Source organism: Podarcis muralis, chromosome 13 (assembly GCF_964188315.1).
Source record: "Podarcis muralis chromosome 13, rPodMur119.hap1.1, whole genome shotgun sequence".
NCBI classification, from domain to species: domain Eukaryota; kingdom Metazoa; phylum Chordata; class Lepidosauria; order Squamata; family Lacertidae; genus Podarcis; species Podarcis muralis.
Window position 1 is genome coordinate 5,922,501 of NC_135667.1, and position 27,951 is coordinate 5,950,451.

The 27,951-nt window shown below is 45.1% G+C and overlaps 3 protein-coding genes across 4 annotated transcripts in view; all 3 read left to right on the forward strand.

Moving 5' to 3' along the window:
• The window catches only part of LOC114582386 (uncharacterized), a 108,310-nt gene that overhangs the window by 58,409 nt on the left and 21,950 nt on the right, over positions 1-27,951 (forward strand). The gene's annotated exons all lie outside the window — the stretch shown is intronic.
• Positions 8,802-13,427, forward strand: LOC114582630 (uncharacterized). Its single transcript, XM_028703801.2, has 4 exons — positions 8,802-9,022; positions 10,872-10,979; positions 11,467-11,564; positions 12,805-13,427. Exons 1-4 carry the CDS (start codon positions 8,893-8,895, stop codon positions 12,952-12,954), a joined length of 486 nt encoding a protein of 161 aa, XP_028559634.2. The 5' UTR covers positions 8,802-8,892; the 3' UTR covers positions 12,955-13,427.
• LOC114582629 (uncharacterized) lies at positions 14,031-25,832 on the forward strand. 2 transcript variants are annotated; one of them, XM_077916878.1, is made up of 6 exons: positions 14,031-14,123; positions 18,910-19,200; positions 21,159-21,479; positions 22,973-23,080; positions 23,355-23,436; positions 25,374-25,832. In XM_077916878.1, exons 1-6 carry the CDS (start codon positions 14,054-14,056, stop codon positions 25,549-25,551), a joined length of 1,050 nt encoding a protein of 349 aa, XP_077773004.1. In that variant the 5' UTR covers positions 14,031-14,053; the 3' UTR covers positions 25,552-25,832. The 2 variants fall into 2 exon arrangements, with proteins under 2 accessions (XP_077773004.1, XP_028559632.2); XM_028703799.2 differs by lacking the exon at positions 14,031-14,123 and having other exon boundaries at positions 18,588-19,200.

Below are 27,951 nucleotides of genomic sequence, written 5' to 3' on the forward strand. Positions count from 1 at the left end.
CTTTAGTGACAGGTTTGGGACCTCTTCTCTTTCTGCCCACCTCAAAACTGAATTCCAACGTCCGTATTGTCTCATGTCCTCCCTTTGTCACTGTGTTTCTTCCCTATACAGTGGTACCTCAGGTTACATATGCTTCAGGTTACATACGCTTCAGGTTACAGACTCCGCTAACCCAGAAATAGTGCTTCAGGTTAAGAACTTTGTTTCGGGATGAGAACAGAAATTGTGCTCCGGCAGTGCGGCAGCAGCAGGAGGCCCCATTAGCTAAAGTGTTGCTTCAGGTTAATTACAGTTTCAGGTTAAGTACGGACCTCTGGAACGAATTAAGTACTTAACCCGAGGTACCACTGTATATTTTTTCTTCTTCCTCTAGTCTCTCTCCAGATCTTGCTCCCACAATCAGTTTGTGCAAAATCAGCTTGGCTTCTGTCCTTGCCAAAGTGGTTTGGACCGGCCTCCTCTGGAGTACAACCAAGAGAGGGTGTTGCTTTTAAAAGCATTATTTGCTGCAGCTCTTCTGCAAATAGCCCTTGGGTAAGAGGCAAAAATGGGAAGGGTGGATCTTTTTGCAGCTCAGTAACCTTCCCTTCCTCGGTTTCTGTTTGCTTTTCAGCTGCTGAAGATGCAGACAGGGTAAAGGTAAAGGTAAGGGGACCCCTGACCATTAGGTCCAGTCGTGGCTGACTCTGGGGTTGCGGCGCTCATCTTGCTTTATTGGCCGAGGGAGCCGGCGTATAGCTTCTGGGTCATGTGGCCAGCATGACTAAGCCACTTCTGGCAAACCAGAGCAGCGCACAGAAACGCCGTTTACCTTCCCGCCGGAGTGGTACCTATTTATCTACTTGCACTTTGACATGCTTTGGAACTGCTAGGTTGGCAGGAGCAGGGACTGAGCAACGGGAGCTCAGGCCGTCGTGGGGATTCGAACCGCCAGCCTTCTGATCAGCAAGTCCTAGGCTCTGTGGTTTAACCCACAGTGCCACCCGCGTCCCTTGTAACCTTCCCTTCCTTGTAACCTTCCCTTCCTCGATTTCTGTTTGCTTTTGAGCTGCTGAAGATGCAGACAGGGACCAAGCCTAAAAATGTTGCCCATGTTCCTTTGTCCCTCCTCATCCCTCTAGCTGAGTTACTCATGAGGAGATGAAATGCCATATTGTAACTGCACCGAGTAGGTTGACTGGAAATGCTGCTTCATTCACTTTCATAGACCACATGCACTCCCTTTTCATTTTTGCCCTGTTAAATACAGTGGTACCTCGGGTTAAGTACTTAATTCGTTCTGGAGGTCCGTTCTTAACCTGAAACTGTTCTTAACCTGAAGCACCACTTTAGTTAATGGTGCCTCCTCCTGCTGCCGTGCCGCCGGAGCACGATTTCTGTTCTCATCCTGAAACAAAGTTCTTAGCCCGAGGTACTATTTCTGGGTTAGCGGAGTCTGTAACCTGAAGCGTCTGTAACCTGAAGCGTCTGTAACCCGAGGTACCACTGTACTACTCTGAACATTTATTTATTTATTTATTTAACAGGATTTATATACTGCTTAGCCGTCAAAGCCTCTTAAGCAGTTTACATAAAACAGCATAAAATGTACATTAAAAATACTGATAATCTCAGTCAACTCAACTCAAACCTTTATTGCATTAGCAAACTGCCATAGCAAAATAAGACAATACAAAAAAGAAAAAAGACAAACTAGAGACAAGCAACCAAGCAAAATTCAGGTGTTTTGGCTGGCGTAGTGACATTTAAGTTACCCGAAGACAATAATGCAAAGATATAGTAGCCAGCGCCCAAAAACTAGTATGCGGGTATATATAAAGCACAAAATGGCCCCAGGACAGACTCAGCATATTGAGTTAAAAGTAATAAAAGAACTAAAACAGGTCCAGGTCTAGGGCACGCTACCCTGTCAGAGTAGCCCTGAGTTTCAGAGCCTGCACTATGAAGATTGCCACCCCACGTGAGATTTGGGGATTTGCGTCCACAAGAAGCGATTTCAAACAGTCTTCCTTAGATGTAATGGTGGACGGGATCAAAAGGAGGAGCTTAGATTTTATTGGCTCATAAATAGGGCAGTAGAAAAAGAAATGTATGAAGTCCTCTACTTCATTCATTGTGCATGGACATAGACGCTGGGTAATAGGGGTCTTAGAGTAAATCCCCTGCAGGAAGGCCGTGGGTATAGAATGGAAGCGGGCCATAGTAAACGCTCTTCTCAAATTGGGCTCCGTCAGGTCTATCAAGTAGTTGGCAAGTGATCTTACCACTTTCACTTTAGGGAGCCACATGGAAAGGCGAGCTGAGGTGGACTGTGCCCGGTCCATGGCCTCGTCTCTTGTAAGAATCCAGGCCCGGATTTTATGTTTGTCCCAAGAGGACAGCGAGTCAAGATTTGGGAGAGAGTAGCGTGCAGTAATAGTCACCATGGCCTTGGACCATTTATTGCTTTGAGAACACGTTAAAAAGGCTTGCCTGGCTAGTAGGGAACCTGGGGCATTGATTAATTTACAATAAAAGCTAATAATTCTAATGTGGGCTCTCGCAACAATGGAGGGGAGGCCCAGTTCTGTTCTTAACTGTGCTGCAACCGAGCCCTTGGGGAGACCCAGTATCTTCCGTGCAAAAGAGTTTTGTAGAATCTCCAGCCGTTGTAGTGTTTTTAAATTCCACCCCCAGATTTCAACCCCATACAGTAACATCGGGAGGACTTTGCTGATAAATGCTTTTCTGATTGGTGGAACCAGCTGGCCGCCTTTTGCATAGTAGAATTTCTCCAAGGCTTTGATGGTTCTGCGGGCAGCCAGGATGGTTGTATTTAGGTGAGCTGACCAGCTAAGCCCATGCTGAAAAATGATACCCAAATACTTGAATGCTGAACAATGTTCAATAGAATGGCCCTCAAAATTCCAGAGTGACTTCCGAGTTTTCGTGCCAAAAGTAAGAATTTTGGTTTTGGCGAAATTAATTTTAAGGGAGTTGGTATCACAATATGTCATGAGCCCTCCTCCTTCTTATGGAAATTCATAATGACATATCGGCCAGAGTAAAATTCGGCCCTCTGGGAGCTCTTTCCGATTCTTTCCCTCTGAATAAAGGGGTCAAACAGGGTTGCCTCTTGGCCCCTTTTCTATTCAATTTCTATATCAATGACATCGTCACAACTATGAAGGCCCTAAATCAATCTGCCCCCTCCTTACAACAGCTCAAGATCCCCATATTACTCTATGCGGACGACATGGTGATACTGTCATTAACCAAGCTGGGCTTAAACAACACGCTCAGAGGGCTCATGACATATTGTGATAATCTCAGTCAGCATTTAAATGTTGCAAAGCAAATACAGTGTTACAAGAATGTTTGGGTAGAACATTAAGGTTCTGTTCCCCCAAATTTCAAAATACAAATATAGCCAGTAGTTTGAAAAGCAATAACTATACCTAATCAAATGAAATTAGTTGTGAAAATACATGTCTGGGTAGGCTTGCCTAAACAAAAAGGTGTTTAGCAGATGTTGAAAAGAAGCTAAACAGTCTTGCATAACATCAATGGTCAGGTAAGTTCCAGAGTTCAGCTGCTGCTGCACCAAAGGGTTGATTCCTTGCCAGCGTGTAATGAACATTATGTGGCAGTTGTTAAAAGTGCCGGTTCTTAAAATTGGCTAGTTGTTATGCCTGAAAACAAACCTCAACTACTGTCTTCTTTTGCCCCATCTTTTTGTGCCTGCCAAACAGCCGCGTCATGCTTTATTCTCTTGTTAATTGTGCTGTTTTAAATGTGCATTTTATATTTGACTTCGCTTAGCAATGTTGGGGGGGGGGTTGAAATGTTTAAGATTTTTTTTGTTAATTTTGTGTTAACTATGTATTCTGTAGTTGACCTCCTTTGTAATGTCTTATTTTGAAATCTTTAAGATAATATTTTAGTTTTCTGTTAATTATGCTGCTTTGACTGTATACTCTATATTTGACTTTCTTCAGATTGTTTTATTGATGTTTTATTGATGTTTTAATATTCTGTAAACCGCTTTGAGATTTTTCTTTAAAATAAAGTGGTATAGAAATGAAATAATAATAATAATAATAATAATAATAATAATAATAATAGGGTTTCAACAAAGCAGGTACAATGAACAACAAAGAACTCCCAGCCCTGTTGGGGGTGAAGTCTGTTCAAGGAAAGTCTATTTCTAGTGATAATATGCCTTAGAGTTTTCAATATCTCAAGCTATCTTGCCATAATGCTTGATGTGCATCTGGTGGTTGATAGCTTTGTTCTTTTGTAGCTGTATACAAAATTTAAATGTTCCATTCCACATCAAAGTTGTTGGTCCCACTGTTGTTGATGTGTTCATTCTCCTTTGCAGTCAAACTTTCCACTAGTGCTAGAAACCAAAGCTGTTGCTACCAAATTTCACACATAGCAGCAGCACAAGTTTTCCAAAACATTGCAAATAGCCAATATCGCAGTTATAATTATAAATGAAAGTAAACTTCATAATGACATTCATAATTAAAAATGGAAAGTAGAACAACCTGGGGTGGCATTGGGATATCTTGGGATGTTATTGCACCAGCTTCTCCAAAGATTTTTTTCCCCTCCAGAATGGTTTAATATTGAGACAGTCCCACCACGTATGTAATTATGTTCCTGTCTCCCCATATCCAGCAAAGAGGAGATTTTGACATGGGTGTGGAGAGACTTTTACAGTTTTCCAGCCCTGTATTTTGTTGATCTGTCTCTCTGCCACTAGAGGCTCTGTCTTCAAGTGGGTTTATAGCAGGTTATTTGCTAAGCCAGGGATGCGGGTTGCACTGTGGGTTAAACCACAGAGCCTAGGAACTTGCTGATCAGAAGGTCAGCGGTTCGAATCCCCGCGACAAGGTGAGCTCCCGTTGTTCAGTCCCTGCTCCTGCCAACCTAGCAGTTCGAAAGCACGTCAAAGTGCAAGTAGATAAATAGGTACTGCTCCGGCGGGAAGGTAAACGGCGTTTCCGTGTGCTGCTCTGGTTCGCCAGAAGCAGCTTAGTCATGCTTGCCACATGACCCGGAAGCTGTATGCCAGCTCCCTCGGCCAATAAAGCGAGATGAGCGCCGCAACCCCAGAGTCAGCCACTACTGCACCTAATGGTCAGGGGTCCCTTTACCTATTTGCTAAGCCATGTTTTTCTTTGGGGGAGCATTTTTGTAAATCAAAGTGTCCTTTTCCTAGGACAGGCTCATCCTCTGCCCCACAGCTAACTGGCGGCTTAGGGGCTTGTACTCTCCACCTTCTGCACACACAACAATCGGGCTTTTTTCTACCCTGGCAGGCACCAGGAGTAACACAGCAACAGATTGGGGCTGCAGGCTAAGGAACCCAGAAGGCAGTGCACAGCATCTGCTCCCCCTGCTCCCCTTCTCCTTGCTTCATTGCATCTTCTTCATTCTTCATTACTTTCCTTTGCTCATCCAGTCTTTCTCTCTGCCTCCATGTGTTTTGCTGTTCAGTCTCATTCATTTAAGGCCTTTCTATGAATTTTCATATCTGCCTGCCTGTGGGTGAAACTGCTTTGACCATCTTTTACAGTCATCTAAGCTTTTATCTGGGATATATTGTCATCATCCTCAATCTCTTTCCTTTTCGATTTCAGTCTCATTCTTGGTTCTTTCCAGGATCGCGCCCGTTGGAGGTAAGAAGAAAATTAATTCTTTTTTTATAAAAAAAATATTCATTTATTTATTACATACATACAGAGAAGAATACATTTAAATTAATTATAAAATTAATATTACAAGAATATATATGAAAAAGTTAAAAAAAAAAGTGGAAAAAGAAATTAAAGAGAACAAAGATATACCAACCAAAAAGAAAAAGAAAGAAAAAAGAAAAAAGTAGACTTCCTCCGACCACTATGATGTTGGGAAAGATGGAGGGCACACAAAGAAGGGGACGACAGAGGACGAGATGGTGGGACAGTGTTCTCAAAGCTACCAGCATGAGTTTGACCAAACTGCGGGAGGCAGTGGAAGACAGGAGGGCCTGGCGTGCTCTGGTCCAGGGGGTCACGAAGAGTTGGACATGACTAAACAACAACAATGCCTTGTGTCAATGCCTTGTGCTGGATTCTGACCCTGAATACTTCTCTGCTTCTCTCTGATACCAGAACTAAAAACCGCACACAGCTAGGTTTGGTGCTCGGCTGCAAATATTTGGTGTTCAGAGTTCAGGGGCAGAAAGAGGTCAATGAAAAACTGGCTGGAGGAGTTCCAAGGGAAAGATGTAAATTGGCCTCTCCTTTCCTTCCTCAGGTTATCTGACGGTTCCACCTCCACCAGCGCCCAGGCTGACCACTTCTCCTGCAAATGCCACCTTTGTCAGAGGAGAGAAAGTCCAGTTTATATGCCACCGACCAGAAGGGCAGAAGGGAGAGTGGTTCTATTTCTTTAAGGCCATCAGACATGGTCAGTGGTCCGAATATAGAATAATAAACCACAGTATCTTGGAAGTCTCCACAATGCATCTGGAGTCAAGGGAAAGGTTTGTGTGTTCTTACTGGAGGAAAAACAGGGAAGGAAGGGAGTCTGCAAAGAGCAACCAAATTGTGCTCTCTGTTACTGGTAAGAAGCTTTCTTCTTGTGAATGAATTACTCTCTCCCCAGCGCCAAAGGCCAGCGCCATCTGGATGTGATGAAAGTGTGGAAAGGACACGAACCAGAATGTTGTAGTTTCCTAGCAGCTCAGGGAATCACACCTGGAGAAAGCTGGGAGTTTGGCATCCCAGATGCCATGTTAAGTTCTCTCTGAAATGTGGGGCTTCTGTGGCATGTAAACAATTATAAATGTAAACTTTTTGTTGGTTTTTTTGTATTTGGTTTGAAGGAAAAAATACTAGCTAAAACAAAAGGAGAATTCCCTGGATGCCTAGACCCAGGTTTAGGGCAAACACTCTTTGGTGAGAGAGCCCCGGCAGAGATTTAAAACCACAAAATATGTAGCAAAGTAAAGCCTGGAAATATAGGCTCCCTTTCTAAGATGCTTCCAAAGTTACCCATTTTGGTTAGCATAAAAAGAGGCCACAGACTTGGCAAGTTAAAAATGGTTTACTTACAAACTCTTTGAAGGTCAGGTTCATGTGCTTTTCCATACAGCAGTAAGAAAACACAGGCCATAAGACCTAGATTTCAAAGTGGAGAAAGTTTTGATTTATTTGTATAGAAGCACAAATATAGCTTGCTTAAGCCATGTGGTCTAGGCTTGGAGCATCTAGCTTAGACCCCCTTACTGGTACGGTTCACATGGTGGAATGGGAAGAAAATGGCTTTCCTCCTAAGGTGAGGGGGGGTGACCTAGCTAAGCTTGGCAGGACAGCTTACTCTATGGTCTTAACCCCTTCATGCATTAATTAGAGTTAAGCATATTGATTATATGAGGCTGATTGTCCCACACTTTGACCAGTTTATCAAGGCTTCCATATATGAAATTGCTTTTGGACAATTTTCATTTCTATGATAACAGGACATTTCATCCTTTTTCTTCTTTCTTTGGCAATCACTCATAGCCGAGTAAGATTGTCTTCCATGAACACGGTCTTAACAGTGAGTCCCTTAATGACTGTGGAGGCCAATTCTGGATCCACACGTCCTTCCACAGTGGGGACATAGGTTTCCGGATGGGGGTTGATCATGGTGAGGGTTTGCCAAACGTGCCTTCCTCTTAGCTCGTTTCTCCCTTTTGTCCTGAGTTCGGGTGTCTTCAAAGCCCATGACACTTTTGGTAAAAGCTGTTCTCCAATTGGAGAGCTCGCAGGCCAGTATTTCCCAATTGTTGGTGTTTATACTACATTTTAATAGTAGGGTGGCGCTGTGGGTAAAAGCCTCAGCGCCTAGGGCTTGCCGATCGAAAGGTCGGCGGTTCGAATCCCCGTGGCGGGGTGCGCTCCCGCTGCTCGGTCCCAGCGCCTGCCAACCTAGCAGTTCGAAAGCACCCCTGGGTGCAAGTAGATAAATAGGGACCGCTTACCAGCGGGAAGGTAAACGGTGTTCCGTGTGCTGCGCTGGCTCGCCAGATGCAGCTTTGTCACGCTGGCCACGTGACCCGGAAGTGTCTCCGGACAGCGCTGGCCCCCGGCCTCTTGAGTGAGATGGGCGCACAACCCCAGAGTCTGTCAAGACTGGCCCGTATGGGCTGGGGTACCTTTACCTTTACCTTTATACTACATTTTTAAAGATTTTCCTTGAGAGAGTCTTTAAATCTCTTTTGTTGACCACCAGCATTACGCTTCCCCTTTTAAAATTCGGAATAGAGTAGTTGCTTTGGAAGACGATAATCAGGCATTTGAAGAACATGACCAGTCCAACGAAGTTGATGTTGAAGAATCATTGCTTCAACACAGGTGATCTTTGCTTCTTCCAGTATACTGACATTAGTTTGCCTGTCTTCCCAAGTGATATGTAAATTTTTTCGGCGATACCATTGATGGAATCTTTTGAGGAGTTGGAGATGGTGTTTATAAGTGGTCCATGTTTCACAAGCATACAGCAAGGTTGGTAGTACAATAGCTTTGTAAAGAAGCGTTTTGGTTTCCCTGCGAATGTCCCGGTCCTCAAACACTCTGCACTTCAGTCGGGAGAAAGCTGTGCTTGCAGAGCTGAGGCAAAGCTGGATTTCGGCATCAATGTCGGCCCTTGTGGAACTATAACTGCCCAGGTGAGAAAAGTGATCGGCATTTTCCAACGTTACACCGTTAAGTTGGATTTGTGGTGCTGCAGAGGGGTTGTTTTGTGCTTGTTGGTGCAGCACTTTGGTTTTTTGGATGGCTCTGCTCAGTTCCTGATGGGCGGGAAGCGGCAGGATACACATTTTACAAGGAGCTACAAGGTCAGGCACCTGAGGAGCTTCCCCGTAATGAGTTGATGATTCCCCATAAAGCTTTGCGTGTTGGTGAAGATACGGCCGGGAACTACAGCTGTGCATATTCCATCAGATTAGAAAATAAGGAAATCCAGTCTCCACGTAGCAACATCATCTCTGTAGTAATGGAAGGTGAGCAAGTTCTGTATTTTTTCCATTATTTTTAAAATCATTTTTTTAAAAATCACTGCGATACAGTGGCACCTCGGGTTACATACGCTTCAGGTTACATACGCTTCAGGTTACAGACTCCACTAACCCAGAAATAGTACCTCGGGGTAAGAACTTTGCTTCAGGATGAGAACAGAAATCGTGCAGCGGCAGTAGGAGGCCCCATTAGCTAAAGTGGTGCTTCAGGTTAAGAACAGTTTCAAGTTAAGAACAAACCTCCAAAATGAATTAAGTACTTAACCTGAGGTACCACTGTATAACAATTTAGCAACAACTCCATCTGGATTTTCCATAAATATATGAATGAGTGAACAAAAGATGGTCACTGCAGGGGGGGGGTGAGAATCACCACCAATATTGTAGGGTCTCAAGCTCCAGTTTTGGGGGTGGGACAGGGGGAAGATTGTTCTCTGGCTAAATCTAGATTCATTAAAAAAAAATTCAGGAAACATAATTGACCACAGGACTGGCAATCAAGAAATCAGGATACTAATCTCAGACCCATGACTCTCATATAGCTGTTTGACCCAGTTATATAACTTCCTGTTAAAAACCAAGTAGACCACAGTCTATTACAGTGGTACCTCGGGTTAAGAACTTAATTCGTTCCGGAGGTCCGTTCTTAACCTGAAACTGTTCTTAACCTGAAGCACCACTTTAGCTAATGGGGCCTCCTGCTGCTGCTATGCCACCGCCGCACGATTTCTGTTCTCATCCTGAAGCAAAGTTCTTAACCCGAGGTACTATTTCTGGGTTAACGGAGTCTGTAAACTGAAGCATCTGTAACCTGAGGTACCACTGTATTCGTTTTAAGCTTCTGTACTCCTTTGTGGATGAGTCTACCAGAATCCCTTCCTTTTTCTGATGCCAGCACTGAATCCTTTGCCTAGAGTGGTGAACAGAGAAGATTTCCTGCACTTTACTTGCTCAGTCGACAGGAACTGTGAAAAGTTCATAGGGGGACAGAGTGGAAAAGTCTGACCCCGGTTACTGTCCAAGAGACCCTTTTCATTTGGTCAAGCATTGAGAAGCCGAGGGTGTGCTTATATTGTTTTCCCACGAGGGATATTGTAAAGGACTTTTTTAGAACTTAACAAAGCTGTCAAGTGTCCCTTATTTGAAGGGACAGTCCCTTATTCCAGCGCCATGTCCCGCTGCTGTCCCTTATTGATGGATGTCCCTTAAATGATGTCCCTTAAATTATGTCCCTTAAATTTCAAAGAAAGCAGCTCCTCTCCCTCCCTCCCTGCTGGCCAGGGAGGAGGGAGGCTCCAACTGTGTTGCTTGGCTGCGCTGCTCGCCAATAAGGAGTCTAAGACCGACTGGGGTGTGGAGCTTGCATGCCTTGTGTGTGGCTAGTTAATGCAAGCTGATGGGGTTTTTGAATGCTGGGCGCCATTTTGTTGCACGTGCTGCTGCAAACTTTGCAGTGCAAAGCCAAGCCGGGGAGCCATCTTAAGTTGAGGCTGCATAGGCCTTGTGGTGCATGTGATTCAGATTCTATTCAGTTGAACCTCTGGTTACAAAGTTTGGTGGACAGTGTTCTCGAAGCTACCAGCATGAGTTTGACCATGAGGAGGACAGGAAGACTGGAGTGCCTGGGACAGGTGAGGCTGCAGGTCCCTTATTTTGGCTGCTGGTCCCTTATTTTCAAGGCTGCTGGTCCCTTATTTTCAAATCTGTAAGTTGACAGCTATGGAACTTAATGATTTTCTGAAAGTGATATTTCCTACCTGACTTGGGCCTTCAAGAACAAGACTGATATTTTTTTAAAAAAAAAACCTTATCCTTTCTGATTTCCCTTTCTCAGATTCCTCTCCATCACCAGGTCCATCACTGCTCTATACATGTTTGGCTGTCCCATTTGTGATCCTGATGATTTCACTCGCTTTTTACTGCAGATGGAAAAAGACTGGTGGTAAGCGGTGGGGGTTGGAGGTTATCTCTTTGCATTTCATAGCCTGAATTTGGGGGCTTTTCCACACTTCCCCACTCTCTGTCCTGCTCTTTCTGGACACTGGTCTCTGCTTAAAAGCTCTGTGTCTAAGCCCTTTCTCCCCCCCCCCTTTGCCCCAGAGCTTTCCCTGCAGAAATCTGCTCTTTAAATCTCAATCAGAGCAAATGGCTATCTGCAGAAAACTCAAACGGATGTTTGTTCCGATTGAGTGCTAAAGAGCAAGTTTTCACAGGGAAAGCTCTGGAACAAAAACACACAAACTTGGACACAGAGATTTTAAGCGTGGACCTGTTCCTGGAACGTAAATGTGGATAATCTTGTTTTGATGGAGAGAGAGAGAGATTTGCAGAGGCGCCTCTGGTCTGGATGGATGTGAGTTTGCAAGGCAACGGCCAGCAGGGGTAACAATATTATACATTTTCACTCTTTTCCTATCTTTCTTTGGAAGCAGTGAAATGTTGGGGGAAATCTGAGCTAGAAGAACAGGAGGAGGAGGAGGGACCAGGTGATCTTGGAACACTGGAGCCCCAGACAACACCCAGTCAGGTAAGAGATGAGATTAATAAGAAGAAGAGTTTGGATTTGATATCCCGCCTTTCACTCCCTTTAAGGAGTCTCAAAGTGGCTAACATTCTCCTTTCCCTTCCTCCCCCACAACAAACACTCTGTGAGGTGAGTGGGGCTGAGAGACTTCAGAGAAGTGTGACTCGCCCAAGGTCACCCAGCAGCTGCATGTGGAGGAGCGGAGACGTGAACCCGGGTCCTCAGATTACGAGACTACCGCTCTTAACCACTACACCACACTATTCCATCCTTAGAAAATGGCACAACAACCTTTGTGGAACATGCTGCCGCCACAGGATACGATAGTGGCAATTATTATGGACAGAATATTAGCCGATTTCATGGACAGAGATGTCCATGAATAGTTATTAACATTGGGAACCAGCTGGCAGTTCTGTGTCCAATTGCAAGATATAAGTTTGTCCTCTTCATAGCTGCTTGTGAGCATCCCAGGGGGCATTTGACTGCCTGGTGTTAAATGGTGCATGTTCGTAAGGTAGGCATAGGCAAACCCGGCCCTCCAGATGTTTTGGGACTACAATTCCCATCATCCCTGACCACTGGTCCTGTTAGCTAGGGATGATGGGAGTTGTAGTCCCAAAACATCTGGAGGGCTGAGTTTGCCTATTCCTGTTGTAAGGGGATATTTGCCAGTGCACACTCACTGCTCATCCAAGGTTATGAGTAACTGGATATGAATACAGATTGTGACCTGGTGTTAAGCAAAATACACAAAACTGAGCTAGATCAGCCCTTGAGCTGACTTAGCAGGGCAGTTCTTGATTATCAAAAGGTGCTGGCCATTGTTTGGCCCGCCAATTCCCTGGGTTCCTTGAAGACATTTCCTGAGAGCTGAATGTTTGTTATCTGAGTGAAATTCCCTGATATGAACCTTACGCAGAGTAGAAACAAATAAGCTTTACCACAAGAATGTTTTACTGCAAAACTGTCTTAAACTAGTTACAAAATAAAATGTCGACAAATACAAAGTAACGCATTGCTCTAAACAAACTAGCAATGCGTTCCTGTCTTCTTTAAGTCCTTAACATAGGCCAAGAACCATGTAAACATTACATTTTATTCACATTTATATCTTTAAGACGGAATCCCTTTGCATTTGTAAAGAAGCTCTAAAAAGTGGGAGAAAAGCTTCATTCTCGACGGGCCCTTTCTGGTTTAATTGGTGAGCAACGGCACATTTGAGTTTCTTCTGTTTTCACAGAGCTCAGGTGCCACCTATGCCCTCCTCCCCTTTTGTTCTGCTGCAACTTCCTCAGGACCAGTGATGGAGAATGAGCTCCAGCCGGTTGAAGAGGAGGGGCTGTTGTACAGTGAGATTCTCTTTCCACCTAACAACAGAAGAAGAAATTGAAGACAATTGCGGAGGTTTCTGGACAAGTTGGGTCCTACATTGCTACCCAATTGGTAGATTGCACTGAGGAACGTCTGACAGGCATCTTGATTGTCATATCAAATGCCAATGTTTTGTGGAAACTGTGTCTGGAACTATGCAAAACTTGCTAAATCCTCAGGAATATCGCACCTTAGCCTGCCTGAGCCACAGTAACCCCACCTTAGGTGTGATATAGTAATTGCTGTTTGTAGAGCGGATGTCCTCCTCCACAGCAAAATTTTTGTTGTTGTTTAACCGTTTGGTCGTGTCCGACTCTTCGTGACCCCCTGGACCAGAGCACGCCAGACACTCCTGTCTTCCACTGCCTCCCGCAGTTTGGTCAAACTCTTAAAAGAGATGTTTCTTCTTGGTTGGGGGTCTCTCTTGCCTCGCAAGGAGGGGAGGGAACTCTGTTGCAACAGAAAAATAAAGATCTACCTTGCTTTCACTGCCTCCTGCCTCCATCCATTCATCTCTGACCGATCAGGGACTTAGGGGACTCCCTTGGGGGAATTGGGCAGCAAAAGCCAACCACCCCTATTTTTTTCTATATCTCTGTTAACAAGGCCTAGTACAAGACCCCCCCCCCACACACACACCCCACACACAATGTCTCGGCATGATGCGAGGTGAAAAGTTGGTTTTCAATTTTTCAAGTCAGCTGCATGCAGTTTCTTCCTTACTTCCAGGCCCACGGGCTGCTGTCAGTTCTGAAGAAGCTTTTGTGGGTGAGGGAGGTGAAGCCACAAGAGGCTTGGATGTGGTTAGCTGCTGTTGACAGTGTTAAACAACACCTAGGCTGTCTCCAAGGCCCCTGAGCTAAGTTGTGCACAGGGGCCGGTAGCACCGTGTGGGTGTGTACCTGCCCATACATTTCCTGGCTTGGTCTTTTGGGTTGGGAAATAATAGAATCGGGTATGTCTAGTTTGCAACCTCTTGAGCTGAGCTGAGGAACCAGCTTTCAAGAAACACTGACCGAGCATGGCATCTGTGACCTTGGTGACAGGTTTGAGACCTCCCTTCTCTCTCTCGGATGGAAAACTCCCCACCTGTCGATATCTCCCCTCCCTAGTTCCTCATGTCTTTTCTCTTCTCTTCTTTCCTGCCAGTCTCTCTCCTGACCCACTTCTGGGGATCGGCCTGTGCAGGTAAAGTTGACTTCTGGTTCTTGCTATGACAATTTCAGCCTGTCTTCGATAGGTGGTGCAGTTAGGAATCATGCTTTAAACGATTTGAGACAACTCTTGCTCATTTAGCAGCTCTGAAACAGATAGAAATCAACAGGTGGAGCTTTCCAGAGCATGTTGATTAGCCTATCTTCCCCTTTTGGATTTCTGCCTGTTCATCAGTTGCTAAAAGCAGAGAAAGGAACTTTGCAGGAATAAGGTGGGACTCTCGATAGCGGCAGCAAATTCAAGGCTGCAGCACACTGCCTTCAGTGGGTCTTCTCCACATGTGACTAAGATTGGAGACAACCCATTAACTCAAATTAACACAGAGCAAACTAAAAGAAGTTGTAGTTGTTGTTGTTGTTGTTTTGTCGTTTAGTCGTGTCCGACTCTTCGTGACCCACTGGACCAGAGCACGCCAGGCACTCCTGTCTTCCACTGCCTCCCTCAGTTTGGTTAAACTCATGTTTGTAGCTTCGAGAACACTGTCCAACCATCTCATCCTCTGTCGTCCCCTTCTTCTTGTGCCCTCCATCTTTCCCAACATCAGGGTCTTTTCCAGGGATTCTCCTCTTCTCATGAGGCGGCCAAAGTATTGGAGCCTCAGCTTCCAGTCCTTCCAGTAAGCACTCAGGACTGATTTCCTTCAGAATGCAGAGGTTTGATCTTCTTGCAGTCCATGGGACTCTCAAGAGTCTCCTCCAGCACCATAATTCAAAAGAAAGAAGTTACTCGCATATAATTTATGGTTATCATTATACCATAAATTATTATACCATAAATCAGAATCAGCGTTCTTTATTCTGTATGAAAAAGGTGCCAGAAGGTGGAGTTTCATATTTGCATTTCCCCATTGCTTTTCTGCAAATATAATAGAGATTACAAGTTCTTTGAGACAGCTGAAGTGAGATTTAAACATTTGTACACTCTATCTTAATTTGATAAGGCATTCGCCTTGTGTGTAAAGAAAAGGAAAAATAAAATAATGAAACAGATCCTGTACTTAGCAATGTCAACTTGGAGAATGGTGGAATGAGTTTAAATAGGATGGAATCTGCCATGGGGCAGATGGGGGATGTTATCTCTGATTTTCCCCCATTCCAATGGCTGATTAAAAGCTTGTTTCTATTGCTGTATAATTAAGGCAAATAATGCACTAATTGCATCCACTCCTGCTCTTAAATATTTGTGTAAGAAGTCTGTAAATAGAAGGAGAAGAATAATCCAGAAATTGAATGTGAAATAACTAAATCCAAAATTGCTTGCAAAATGACAATTTTCAACTTGCCACACCAAGAAGAACATTTAAAGCCAGAATCTGGGAGGCGGAAATGAGGGTGTGGGTGGGAATGAAGTAAAACTGAAAAATGGGTTGGGGAGGTGAATGGAAAAGTCTTTTTCACACAAAGAGGCCTTTATTTGAAAGGCTGGTAGTGGAATTTTGTTTTGATGCATAAACTTGATAGAACTGGCCCATTACAGAAATTATATACGGTGGTGGATAAACCCAACTGCCCAAGGTTGGGTTAGTCTTTTTTAACGATTAGAGTAAATAATTAGCATAAACATCTAATTTCATTGCCAAATGTCTCCTAAAGTTGTATGAGAGACGGGCAATCTGCCATTTTCAGTTGTTGTTTTTTTTCATTTTACCAATCTCAAATCCCCCATGTTTTCACGTCCGGCTTCTGATGTCTTTAAGCCCTCGTGAAAATTCATCAGCTTTAAAGTGCGAATTTCTCGTGACATACACATTCTTATACAATTTTGCCTAACATACGCGTTTCTGCAGATGAATCTTCTCCAATATAATGCATTTTTGTGTGCTGTTTTCATAATATATGTACCGGGTGTCATCAGCATACTGGTGACACCGAACCCCCAAACTCTGGACCACCTCTCCCAGCAGTTTCATGTAAATGTTAAATAGCATGGAGGACATGAAGGAAGGAAGGAACAGGAGCAGCTGTAAAACAGGGCCTCCAAGTCCCACCCCAGCAAGGCAGCCCAAGAGAATACCATGGTTGGTGATATCGAAAGCCCCCAAGAAGTCCAGCAGAACCAACAGGGACACATTTCCCCTATCTAGTTCTCTCTAGGCATTGTTCAAAGATAGTGTTACAAGAAAAAAAAACTGCTCCTTTTCCCTTATGGGGTATCCAAGAGCCTGTATGGAGTCCTTAAGTGGGTTCCCTATTGCTAGGAGAAAATAACAGAGGCCAACCAGAGTATATTGAGAAGCAAAATGGCTAATAAGCCTGATCTTTATTAAACTGTTGCAACAGGGTCCCCGCTCCCCACACGCAGGAGGGAGGAGGAACCCAGAACAATGGTGTGCAAGCCCTTATATAGACTTTTGAAACTGCCCACCCTGTAGCCAGAGACCACCCCCAAAACACCATGCATACATCACAGAAGAAGGTTGTCTACAGCAGAAATCCTGTTTGCCAGGATATCTGTTAATGGTCACTGATGGCATTACCTGGGCAGCCTGGCCATTCTTTTGTGATGGTTAATACTTTAATTCCTGAATCCAGGTCACAGGCTCACCCTATGAGCCCTTTAAAACAGGATTTGTAAGCAAAAAGACAGTGGGAAGGCTTTCCCCATTTGCCTCCCTTACGGCAGAGGAACATCTGAGGTCATTGGGAGAGTCAAAATGGCTTCAGGATTGCTCCCCCATATTATTTCAGACACGTGGGTTATATGTGTTTGCCTTGTACATTTGTGAACGTTTGTTTTATATCTGAGACCTTCGAATTCTTATAACAATAGAAAGAACAGAAGCACGGCAATAGGTTGAGGCTACGTTTTGAGTGATTGTAGAAACCACACACACCACAATAGTGTTGGTCTGGTGTGAAGAGTGTGGCTGGTGTGGCTCCTGAGCGATGAAGTCTCTTAATAGTTCAGCTAGTAAAGTCGGCTTCCTTGTGTTCCCTTTTCTATTCGACTGTAAGCCTCAACCCAGGGACTGTCTTGCCACCAGTGGCGTAGCGTGGGTTGTCAGCACCCGGGGCAAGGCAAGTAATTTGCGCCCCCTAACCCGTGGATTTGCGCCCCCTAACCCGTGGATTTGCCCTAACCCCAGATGTTGCGCCCGGTGCGGGCGGCACCCCCCCTGCACCCCCCACGCTACGCCACTGCTTGCCACTGACGTATGGGAACATTTTGACTCATGGGTGCAGTGACACCTTTAAGTAGGGATGGAGAAGGCCCCTGCCTGAAATATTAGAGAGTCGCACCCGGTCCATGTAGACAACACTGAGCCATGTCCATGTAGACAAACTGAGCAAGGTGGACCAATGGCCTAACCAGGGAGCAACTCAATTTTGCTTGGATTTTAACGAGAAGTTCCCTAATTCAGACCCACAGAGAAACAGGGAGGGGCTGGCTTGGAACCATCCTGGTCCTTGCCTGGTTTGCCCTCCCAGCTGGCATGTGTGTGTGCTTTGTGCTGCAACAGTTTGTTTGACCTTTGGAATACCTGGCTGCAAGTAAGAGTGTTTGTGCTGTTCACAGTATGGGTTACCGTTTGATCGCTGGCTGAGTGATTGCAGATTGGGCAGGCTGTGGCCTTATGATACAAAAGTGCATAACGTTAGCAGAAATTGCTTGCCAAAATTGGTATTTTAGTCCAAATGGCATACAAAAATGTGTTTTTGCTGATGAATTTTCTATGTTTTTATATAATTTTATTAAATTTTCTGTTTTACAATTTAAAATACTCATTTTACATCCTTAAGATATCAACGACTTCCCTTCTTCTCTTACCATGGTTCATTTTACATATCACAAATCCCTGCATATTTTACAAAAACTATGCCATTCAGTCTTCCATTATTGTATCCAACAAAACTTATTTACACTGTTGAATTTATCTTAATGCTGCCAGTGTTTTCATGTGTGCACAGTTATTTCCCATATATTCAATAAGCATTTTTCAGTCTTCTTTAAGCATATGCTCTTCTTGTTCTCTTATTCTATATGTGAAGTCTGCAAGTTGTGCATACAGTGGTACCTTGGTTCTCAAACTTAATCCATTCCAGAAGTCTGTTCCAAAACCAAAGCGTTCCAAAACCAAGGTGCGCTTTCCCATAGAAAGTATTGCAAATTGGATTAATCCATTCCAGACTTTTAAAAACAACCCCTAAGACAGCAATTTAACATGAATTTCACTATCTAACAAGACCATCGTTCCATAAAATGAAAGCAATAAACAATGTACTGCAGTCACACAATCAATCAATCAGTAGCTGAACCGGGTTCCACAGAGTCACAAAAACAAAACAAAAAGAGCTGCAAAAACAAAAAGGCAAAAGAAATAGCAAAAAGAGACAGACCTCAGCGTAACACTCAAAATGGAGCACGTTTGGCTTTCGAGAAAAGTTCGCAAACCGGAACACTTCCAGGTTTCCAGTGTTTGGGTTCCAAGTTGTTTGAGTACCAAGGTGTTTGAGAACGAAGGGACCCCTGTATTCAGTCAACCTAAGTTGCCATTTTTCTTTGGTTGGGGCCTCACTCGTTTTCCATTTTGGGGCTTACAAAACACGGGTCGCATTAGTGGCATATGCTGATGGATTTTCATGAAGTTTCTTAAAAACCACACTGTGGATTCCTGTAGAAATGTAGAGAACTGGAATAATGAGAAACACAGTAAAACCGAATCTGACAGATCCGTCTGTCCTTAGGCCTGACAGTTTCCTATGTGTATTTCCTGATCCATTCCTCCAACTTTCTCTGTGTTCCTCCCCTTTGTTCTCAGGCTACCCTCCTCCCCCCAGATTCTCTGTGTCCCCCAAACAAGACATCTACAGAACTGGCGAACTGATAAACTTCACGTGCTCCGCTCCTGACCACCGTAACATATCCGGAGTCACCTTTTTCAGTCACCAATGGATACTGTATTTCCAGAAGCCTCCGCCCTCTGGGGGGACATTCACACATCCCCTGCGCCTGTCTCCCCAAGACAGCGGCGAGTATTCCTGTACCTACAATGTTATACAATCGAGAGAGCAGTCGCAGGGAAGCAACTCCATCCATGTTGCAGTGATGGGTGAGACCTCCTTTTTTGGGGTATGTCTCTTGGAAAGGGCAAGCGGGAGCCCAGGCAGACTTTGGGCGAGAAAATGTGCTTAACAGAATCCAAATACCATATTTTTTGCTCTGTAAGACTCACTTTTTCCCTCCTAAAAAGTAAGGGGAAATGTGTGTGCATCTTATGAAGCGAATGCCGGCTGCACAGCTATCCCAGAAGCCAGAACAGCAAGAGGGATTGCTGCTTTAACTGCGCAGCGATCCCTCTTGCTGTTCTGGCTTCTGAGATTCAGAATATTTTTTTTCTTGTTTTCCTCCTCCAAAAACTACGTGCGTCTTGTGGTCTGGTGTGTCTTATAGAGCGAAAAATACAGTACATGCTGAGAAGCAGGCTTTTCCATTCGATCTTTTCATATGAGCAACCTTTTCACACCCCTCTTTTCTTCAGTGTTTTGTTTCTGCAACACCATCAGTATATGTAATAATAATAATAATAATAATAACAACAACAACAACAACAACTTTTATTTATATCCTGCCCTTCCTAGCCAAAGCCAGGCTCAGGGCGGCTAACATCAAATATACAACATTGGTATGTCCAAATTAAAACATGTCCCTGCTCCCATGGGTGTGAGAGAAATAACAAAGGGAGAGGAAGGGAAGTTTAAAAATTACTCATGAGTAGGAATTCAGGGAGATGTTTTAGAGCAGCGGATCTCAACCTGTGGGTCCCCAGATGTGGTTGGACTACAACTCCCATCATCCCTGACCACTGGTCATGCTGGCTAGGAATGATGGGAGATGTAGTCCAACAATGTCTCTGGACCCACAGGTTGAGAAAGAGCCTAGGACTTGCTGATCAGAACGTCGGCGGTTCGAATCCCCGCGACGGGGTGAGCACCCGTTGCTTGGTCCCTGCTCCTGCCAACCTAGCAGCTCAAAAGCATGTCAAAGTGCAAGTAGATAAATAAGGACTGCTCCGGCGGGAAGGTAAACGGCGTTTCTGTGCACTGCTCTGGTTCGCCAGAAGCGGCTTAGTCATGCTGGCCACATGACCTGGAAGCTGTACGCCAGCTCCCTCAGCCAATAAAGCGAAATGAGCACCGCAACCCCAAAGTCGATCATGACTGGACCTAACTGTCAGGGGTCCCTTTACCTTTAAGGACACAACAGTTCGTGACCCGTGAAAGAGGTCCCTTCTCATTTCCTACTCCCCAAGTGTGATTTCTCAGCCTTCCTACTGTAAGACCTTTCCGTTGCATCAGCGGAGGGGTGAGGCTTGTCTACATCTTCCTGGAAGCTTTCGTGTCGGTACTTCCATGTTCCCCATCTCCTCCAGTTCAGTCCCCATCATTCCAAGCAATAATGATTCGAACTAGCCCCAAACCCATAAGCTCTGTCCCTCAACTTGGGCAAAATACTGGACTGCCCTAATCCATCTATGTGGACCTTGGCCTCAATCATTTTGATTCGGGAAGACAGGAAGTTCCCTTATACTGAATCATGTGGGAATTTTGTGGGTAGCAGGAGAGGATTTTTTTGATTAAACATTATCCTTCCTAACTCACGCTGGTTAGTTTATTCATATAGCAGAGTACATCCCCCTCTTTACACAGCAGGAAGCGACTTGCAGATCTGTTAGAATCTCTTAAGTTCTATTATTCCTGGATTCCTTCCTAAAAGAATAAAGACACAACAGTCTTCTTTTTAAAGCAATGAGAAGTTTACTCACATTCAGTTCACAGTTGGATCCATGAAGGCAGGATTTAGCTTAAGAGTTACAGATGAGGGTTTGAGTTCGTCCCATATGGGAATTCATTCCACATGCTGCTGGCTGAGGGAAAATTCCCAGCCCTACCTGGAAATGCGAGGGATTGAATCTAGGACAAGCAGATAGATGATCTGCCACTGAGCCACAGCTTTTCCTCATCTTGTGGTCCCTCCTAACCCCCTCTCCTTTGTGGCTGGCTCCTCCAGATCCTCTTCCTCCTCCAGTACTGAAAACGGACCCTCCGTCCAGAGTGGTGAACGAAGGAGACCCCTTGCTCCTCACTTGCTTGGCCAAAGGAGGCGGCGTGGAGAAAAGATTCCATCTCTTCAGGGATGGTGTTGAGATGATCTCCGACAGCGGTGGGTCCCTGCGGTTCTCCAGAGAACATGGGGGTGCCTCCCCAGGTGTGTCTGTCAACATCCTGAAGGCTAAGCCCAACCACACTGGGGAATTTGCCTGCAGGTATGAGGAAAAAACGAGCAGGGGGTGGATCGTCTCTCCGTGGAGTCAGAAGGTGTACCTCACAGGTGAGTGGTTTCCAACTGGTGGCAATAGTTGGGGGTTAGGGTCTGCTTTAGCGCTGGGACCCTCCCCCCTTTGGTGTTTGAGTTCAAAGCCCCCCATAGGCTTTGTGGGGTGTAATCCATGAAAGGCAGTCAAGTACAACATTCCTTGAAATGCTAGAGAAGACATGCGAGGGGATGTTTGCTCCAGCCAGTCGAAACTTCCTGTTCCTCCTGGCTGGAGCATCCTTCCCTTTGCATGTGATGGAAGGTGGGTGTGACCTAACCTGTCCAGGTAACAAAAGGACAAGTCACGCAGCAACCTATCCCTTTTTTGACTTCCTTCCTCTTTTGACCAGCTTGTAGCTAAGACTGCTCTGCTAGCAGAAGCACTGGGATTATTCCTCCTTATGGGGTAGATTCCACATGTACATATTTGTAACTAAGTCTGCCTTCAGGAATCCAACTGTGAACTGATGTAAGTAAACTTCTTTTATTGACTTTGAATAAGATTGTGGCGTCTTTATTCTTTTAAGAGGGATTCAAGGGAACTTACCAGGAACGTACAATTCAATCCGAAGACAGAACGAATTGTATAATAGCGAGAGGCTCGCACGAGCCTGCAACCAGCTATCTGCTGTGCATGTAAAAAGGGGGAATGTAACTCTGCTAAGTAAAGGAACTTGCTAGCATAAGTTAGGAAGGATATTAATAAACAATATATCCTCTCCTGCCACCCTGAACATTCCCGCAGCTGATGGGGTCCAAAGGAAAGCAAAGCAAGACGTTTGGCACCAGCTTGGCTGCAGCAGTTGCCAGAAGGAGTACAAGGCCCCGTCCAACCGCCTTAGGGACTTTTTAGGGTTTCCTCTTGAGCCTTTTCTTCTCCCCAAGATATCCCGCAAGGCAGCGGAGGTTGAGGGTCAGAGTCCCCTTCCCAAGCCCCACCTGCCCCTCACTTCTCTCTACAGCATGTGCAGTGGTTCCCATCTGTAGAATGCTCTCCCCAGGTAAGTTCGCCCGGTGCCTTCATTATACACCTTTTGGCACCAGGCGAAAACGTTCCTTTTTAACCAGACCTTTGGTTGATCTGTTTGACATCCCATACCCTTTAAGATGTAGCTCTTTTCTGGGGTGTGTGTGTGTTTATTCTGATTATGTATGTTGCGATCTTTTCTGTGAACCACCCTGAGACCTCTGGGTATAGGGTGGCATATAATTTCAATACTAATAATAATAATAATAATAATAATAATAATATGCAGAAACCGCCTTCTTGACTGTCGGACCCACTATATGGAGCCTGTCTTCACATGCACTTTAATTTGCAAAACAAATCCTATTTTATATTAAAACAGGCATTATAAACAGATGGTGATATTAGCTTGTATGATCACTGTGTTTTTAACTTCAGTGAATTACTGTTATTGTGTCTTCAACAGCAATGGCTACAATGGAGTCCCCGTCCCCCCAATTATCCATACCAACAGCTGAATCCCCTTCTTTCCTTTCTGCAGTTTGGGCACCAAATTCCTCTTCTCCACCCCTGCTATATGCATGTTTGGCAATTCCACTGGCGATCCTGATGGTCCCTCTTGCTTTTTACTGCACGAGAAGGAATAGAGGTAGGTGATGCTGAGAATTGTGGCCCTCTCCTGTCATTCCCTATTAGGGGATGGTGCTCTTCTCTGCGTCACGAGAGTGGTGGTCATGGCAGCAGTGTTGGTTAAAAGCAAGCATTTATTTTGTCTTCCTTCATATTGGATGTGGTTAGGGTGTGGGAGGGAGCCTTGCCTGTGTCTGTCCTGTGGAACTCCCAGCCACAAGAGGTTTATTTTCAGGACCAGCCCTGTCTCACCATCTTTCTTCTCTTTTCTCTCTCCATTTCCACTTTGGAAGCGTTGAAATCCGAACAGGAAAACAGGGAAGAAGCAAATTCCGAGTACCTTGAAATGTTCAGCGCCACTAGGAAGCCTCAGAGGTAATGGCAACTAATGCTGGTATAACACTGATGTGATGTGTGTCTTCATAATTTCTTATTTATTTAAAGCATTTCTTCCAAAAAGTGTTCCTAGACTGGCCGACCAAAATAACAATGGTCGTGGCACACAAGGAGGAAGGGAGGAGCGAAAGAGCCAGCTCAGGCAGCAGTTCAGTTCTTAAAGTTTTGAACACAGTTGGAGGCGAAGAGCACCCACAAACCATGCAAGGAGTTTCCAGAGGGGAGGAAAACTTGAACCCAGAGCCTGGCAACCTGGAAATGCAGGAGAGACTTATCAGTCAAGAGAGGGACAACGTCTTGTTGGCTGGGAGATAAAAGGATGAAAGGCAATTGGAGGAACAGGCAGTGGGGGGTGTCCCAGGCAGAAAAAGGAGCAAAGAGACCCCACAGGAAGAATCATAGAATTGTAGAATTGGAAGGGACCCATGTAGAATTGGAAGGGATCATCTAGTCCCACCCCCCTGCAATGCAGGGAAATGCAGCTGCCCCTTACGGGGATCAAACCTGCAACCTTGGCATCATCAGCACTACGCTCTAGCCAACTGAGCTATCCAGGAAGAAGGACAAGTTTGGGGATGGCAGATAAGGAGGGGGAAATACATTTAAAAAATTAAAAAATTGTCCAGTAGCACCTTGGAGACCAACTAAGTTTGTTCTTGGTATGAGCTTTCGTGAGCATGCACACTTCTTCAGATACACTGAACCAGAAGTCACCAGACCTTTATATATAGTGAGAGGGTGGGAAGGGATATTACTCAGAAGGGTGGTGGGAATGGGTGATTGGCTGATAGTGGTAAACAGTCGAGACCTATCAGCCAATCACCCATTCCCACCACCCTTCTGAGTAATACCCCTCCCTGTCTCACTACATATAAGGGTCTGGTGACTTCTGTTTCAGTGTATCTGAAGAAGTGTGCATGCACACAAAAGCCCATACCAAGAACAAACTTAGTTGGTCTCCAAGGTGCTACTGGACAATTTTTTTAATTTTTTAAAATATATTTCTACTGCGTCAGACCAACACCACTACCTACCTGAATCAGGAGGCGGAAATGATTGGCATGTTGGAGAGAAGGGAAGATGTCTGTAAGGGATGAGGTGGCTGGGACAGGGACAGAGCCAGTGGACAGGGAAAGTTGGGGGCAGAAGGGGCGAAGGGAGCAGAGCAGGATTCCAGGTTGCTGGAGGCTGGGCTAGATGACCCTTGGGGGTTCCCTTTAATTCTTTGATTCTATAATTCTAATGTCTATTCTGGACCCAGGAGGGCAGGCAGCTCCTGCTACATGGTTCTGTCCTCAGACAGATGCTTTGATGGCCGTTTGGACTTCTCACAAGAGGGGGATTCATTAAGTTGCTTGACCATTCACCTTTGCTGTGAGATGCTGTGTGTATTCTCTGTGTAAGAACAGGGACGGAAACTGTGGAAACATTTAAAAATAAAATAAAATAGTTTAGCGAGGTTATTTCCCCCTCCATTCATGGCTGGGATTGGGAGATTCTTCCTGTCTTTCATATTGAAACCATCACTTCCTCCATGAAACCTTTGACAATACAATAACTGCCTCCCCCCCCCCCCATTTCTATTTAAGGAAATAGAAACTGAGCTATGGAATTGGCTGCTGCAGGATGTGGTTTAGATGCCTTTTGAAAAGAGGTACATTCGTGAAGAATATTCTGCCAAAACATTTTAGTCATGACAGCTAAGTAGATCTTCACTGTGCAGAAGCAGTCTACCTCTGAATTGCTGTGCACTGGAGATAAGCAAAAGAGGAGGGTGGCCTGTTTGTGAGTTGCCCAGGAGTGTCCAGCTGGCTGCTGTCAAAACTGAATGAAGCGAACCCTCAATTTGCTCCCAACAGCCTTGGGGGGGATCATCATTCTTTGAACATGTCCCTCAATTTCCTTCTCCTTTTCAGGACTCAGACGCCTTTTACTGCCTTGCCGCCCCCTGCTCTGCCTCAGCCCCCAATATCGCAATCATGGATGGAGAGCGGAGCCAAACTGGCCGAAGACCAGGAGGAAGGTCTCTACAACAACATTCCCCTTCAGGGCAAGAAGAGAGCAGAACGATACAGAGATTCTGAAGAAGAATGAGCCATCGGGGAGATTAAAATATTCAGATGGGGATTTACGACCAGGGAGATGGGGTGGAAGGGGTCAGGGAAGAGGGCAGTGTTCTGCCTTTCCCTGCCTAGTCCAGCATACGACTTGGCTCAACTTCTGCATCACTTTCCTCAAGAGCAGGGGTCAGCAAACTTTTTCAGCAGGCGGCCGGTCCACTGTCCCTCAGACCTTGTGGGGGGCCGGACTATATTTTGAAGGAAATAATATGAACGAATTCCTATGCCCCACAAATAACCCAGAGATGCATTTTAAAGAAAAGGACACATTCGACTCATGAAAAACATGCAGATTCCCAGACCGTCCATGGGCCGGGTTTAGAAGGCAATTGGGCCTTTTCCATTCTCATTTTAATCTTCTGACATATCCAAGTACAGCCCACCCAATCATCCCCTGACCATTGACCATGCTGGCTTGGGCAGATACACTTTGGTCCAACAACAACTGGAAGGCTACAGGTTCCCCCAGCCTTGTTCTAGATAGAGGACAGAGGACCTTCTTGGTAGTGGCACCCACCCTGTGGAATGCCCGCCCTTCAGATGTCAAGGAAATAAACACCTATCTGACTTTTGGAGGACATCTGAAGGCAGTCCTGTTTAGGAAAGTTTTAAAGACGATGTTTTTAGATATGCTGTAAACTGCCCAGATGGGCGGGATATAAATAATAAAATTATTATTATTATTATTATTATTATTATTATTATTATTATTATTATTATTATTTATTAGAAAAGGAATTGCAATAGCTAGATGTGCCATTGGAAGCTTATGTCCTCTGGCCTTGCTCGAGGTTAATCCAAGGATACAATCTGAGAGATTGCGTGTTCCAACATAGATGCCAAATTGTGAGAGTGTTGCAACATAAACTCTGCAACAGGTGGCAGCAGCGACAAATTTAAAATACGCTCTCAATACTTCAGCCAACCAGCAGGTGAAAGCAAAGCGTCTCCAATAGATCCTTCTGGTGTCTGAAGCATCAGCTAGTCAGAAACCCAAGCAGGATGGAGGACTTTTAAACAAGGGCATTTGCGAGGGATTGACGGAGGAGACTGAAGAGAGTGAGCTTGTGTCTTTTGGATTAAGGCTGGTTGCTTCTCTGAGCTGTTTGGAGCCTTATTTGTGAGTTTGGTTGTGGGTGAGGCTGTGTGCTCTGCTAGAATTTCAATAGCGACAAATGTCAGGTTCTGACTTGGGCAGAAGTAACCAGCTGCATCAGTACAGTGGTACCTCAGGTTAAGCACCGTACTTAATTCGTTCCGGAGGTCCGTTCTTAACCTGAAACTGTTCTTAACCTGAAGCACCACTTTAGCTAATGGGGCCTCCTGCTGCTGCCGCGCCGCCTCCGGAGCACGATTTCTGTTCTCATCCTGAAGCAAATTCTTAACCTGAAGCACTATTTCTGGGTTAGCGGAGTCTGTAACCTGAAGTGTATGTAACCTGAAGCGTATGTAACCCGAGGTACCACTGTATAAGCTGGGGGCATCTGGCTTGCCGGGGGTACATGTGAAAAGGATCTAGGGGTCTTAGTAGACCACAGGCTTAACATAAGTTAACGGGGTCATACGGCAGAAAAAGAAAAAGAAGAAAAGCTAATGCTATTCTAAAAAAAAGGTAAAGGGACCCCTGACCATTAGGTCCAGTCGTGGCCGACTCTGGGGTTGCGGCGCTCATCCTGCTTTACTGGCCGAGGGAGCCGGCGTACAGCTTCCGGGTCATGTGGCCAGCATGACTAAGCCGCTTCTGGCGAACCAGAGCAGCGCATGGAAACGCCGTTTACCTTCCCGCCGGAGCAGTACCTATTTATCTACTTGCACTTTGACGTGCTTTCAAACTGCTAGGTTGGCAGGAGCAGGGACCGAGCAACGGGAGCTCACCCCGTCACGGGATTCGAACTGCCGACCTTCTGATCGGCAAGTCCTAGGCTCTGTGGTTTAACCCACAGCGCCACCCGCATCCCTCAATGCTATTCTAGGCTGCATCAACAGAAGTACAGTGTCCATATCAAGGGAGCTCATAGTATCACCCTCTTCAAACTCCACCTGAAGTATTGTGTCCAGTTCTGGGCACCAGAATTTAAGAAGGATATCGACAAGCTGGAAAGTGGGCAAAGGAGGGCAACCAAGATGATCAAGGGTCTGGAAACCAAGGCTTAGGAGAAATCATTTTGAGGGAATTGGGTATGTTTAGGCTGGAAAAGAGGAGACTGAGAAGAGAGATGATCTTCAAATATCTAAAGTGCTGGGAGATGGAGCAAGCTCGTTTTCTCCTGCTCTGGAGGGTAGGACCCAAAGCAAGTGCTCCAAGTTACAAGAAAGGAGATTCTGACTCAACATCAGGAATAACTTTTTGAGGGCAAGAGCTGTTTGACAGCAG

What these genes read in the sequence shown, in the direction of transcription:
- LOC114582630 (XM_028703801.2), top strand. Translation starts at nt 8,893, where the DNA reads ATGATTCCCCATAAAGCTTTGCGTGTTGGTGAAGATACGGCCGGGAAC. An exon ending in CAGATGGAAAAAGACTGGTG is followed by an intron (nt 10,980 to 11,466) that starts GTAAGCGGTGGG and finishes TTTCTTTGGAAG; the next exon opens with CAGTGAAATGTTGGGGGAAA. An exon ending in CCCAGACAACACCCAGTCAG is followed by an intron (nt 11,565 to 12,804) that starts GTAAGAGATGAG and finishes CTGTTTTCACAG; the next exon opens with AGCTCAGGTGCCACCTATGC.
- LOC114582629 (XM_028703799.2), top strand. Translation starts at nt 18,789, where the DNA reads ATGAGAAACACAGTAAAACCGAATCTGACAGATCCGTCTGTCCTTAGG. An exon ending in CATCCATGTTGCAGTGATGG is followed by an intron (nt 19,201 to 21,158) that starts GTGAGACCTCCT and finishes TGGCTCCTCCAG; the next exon opens with ATCCTCTTCCTCCTCCAGTA. An exon ending in TCAGAAGGTGTACCTCACAG is followed by an intron (nt 21,480 to 22,972) that starts GTGAGTGGTTTC and finishes TCCTTTCTGCAG; the next exon opens with TTTGGGCACCAAATTCCTCT.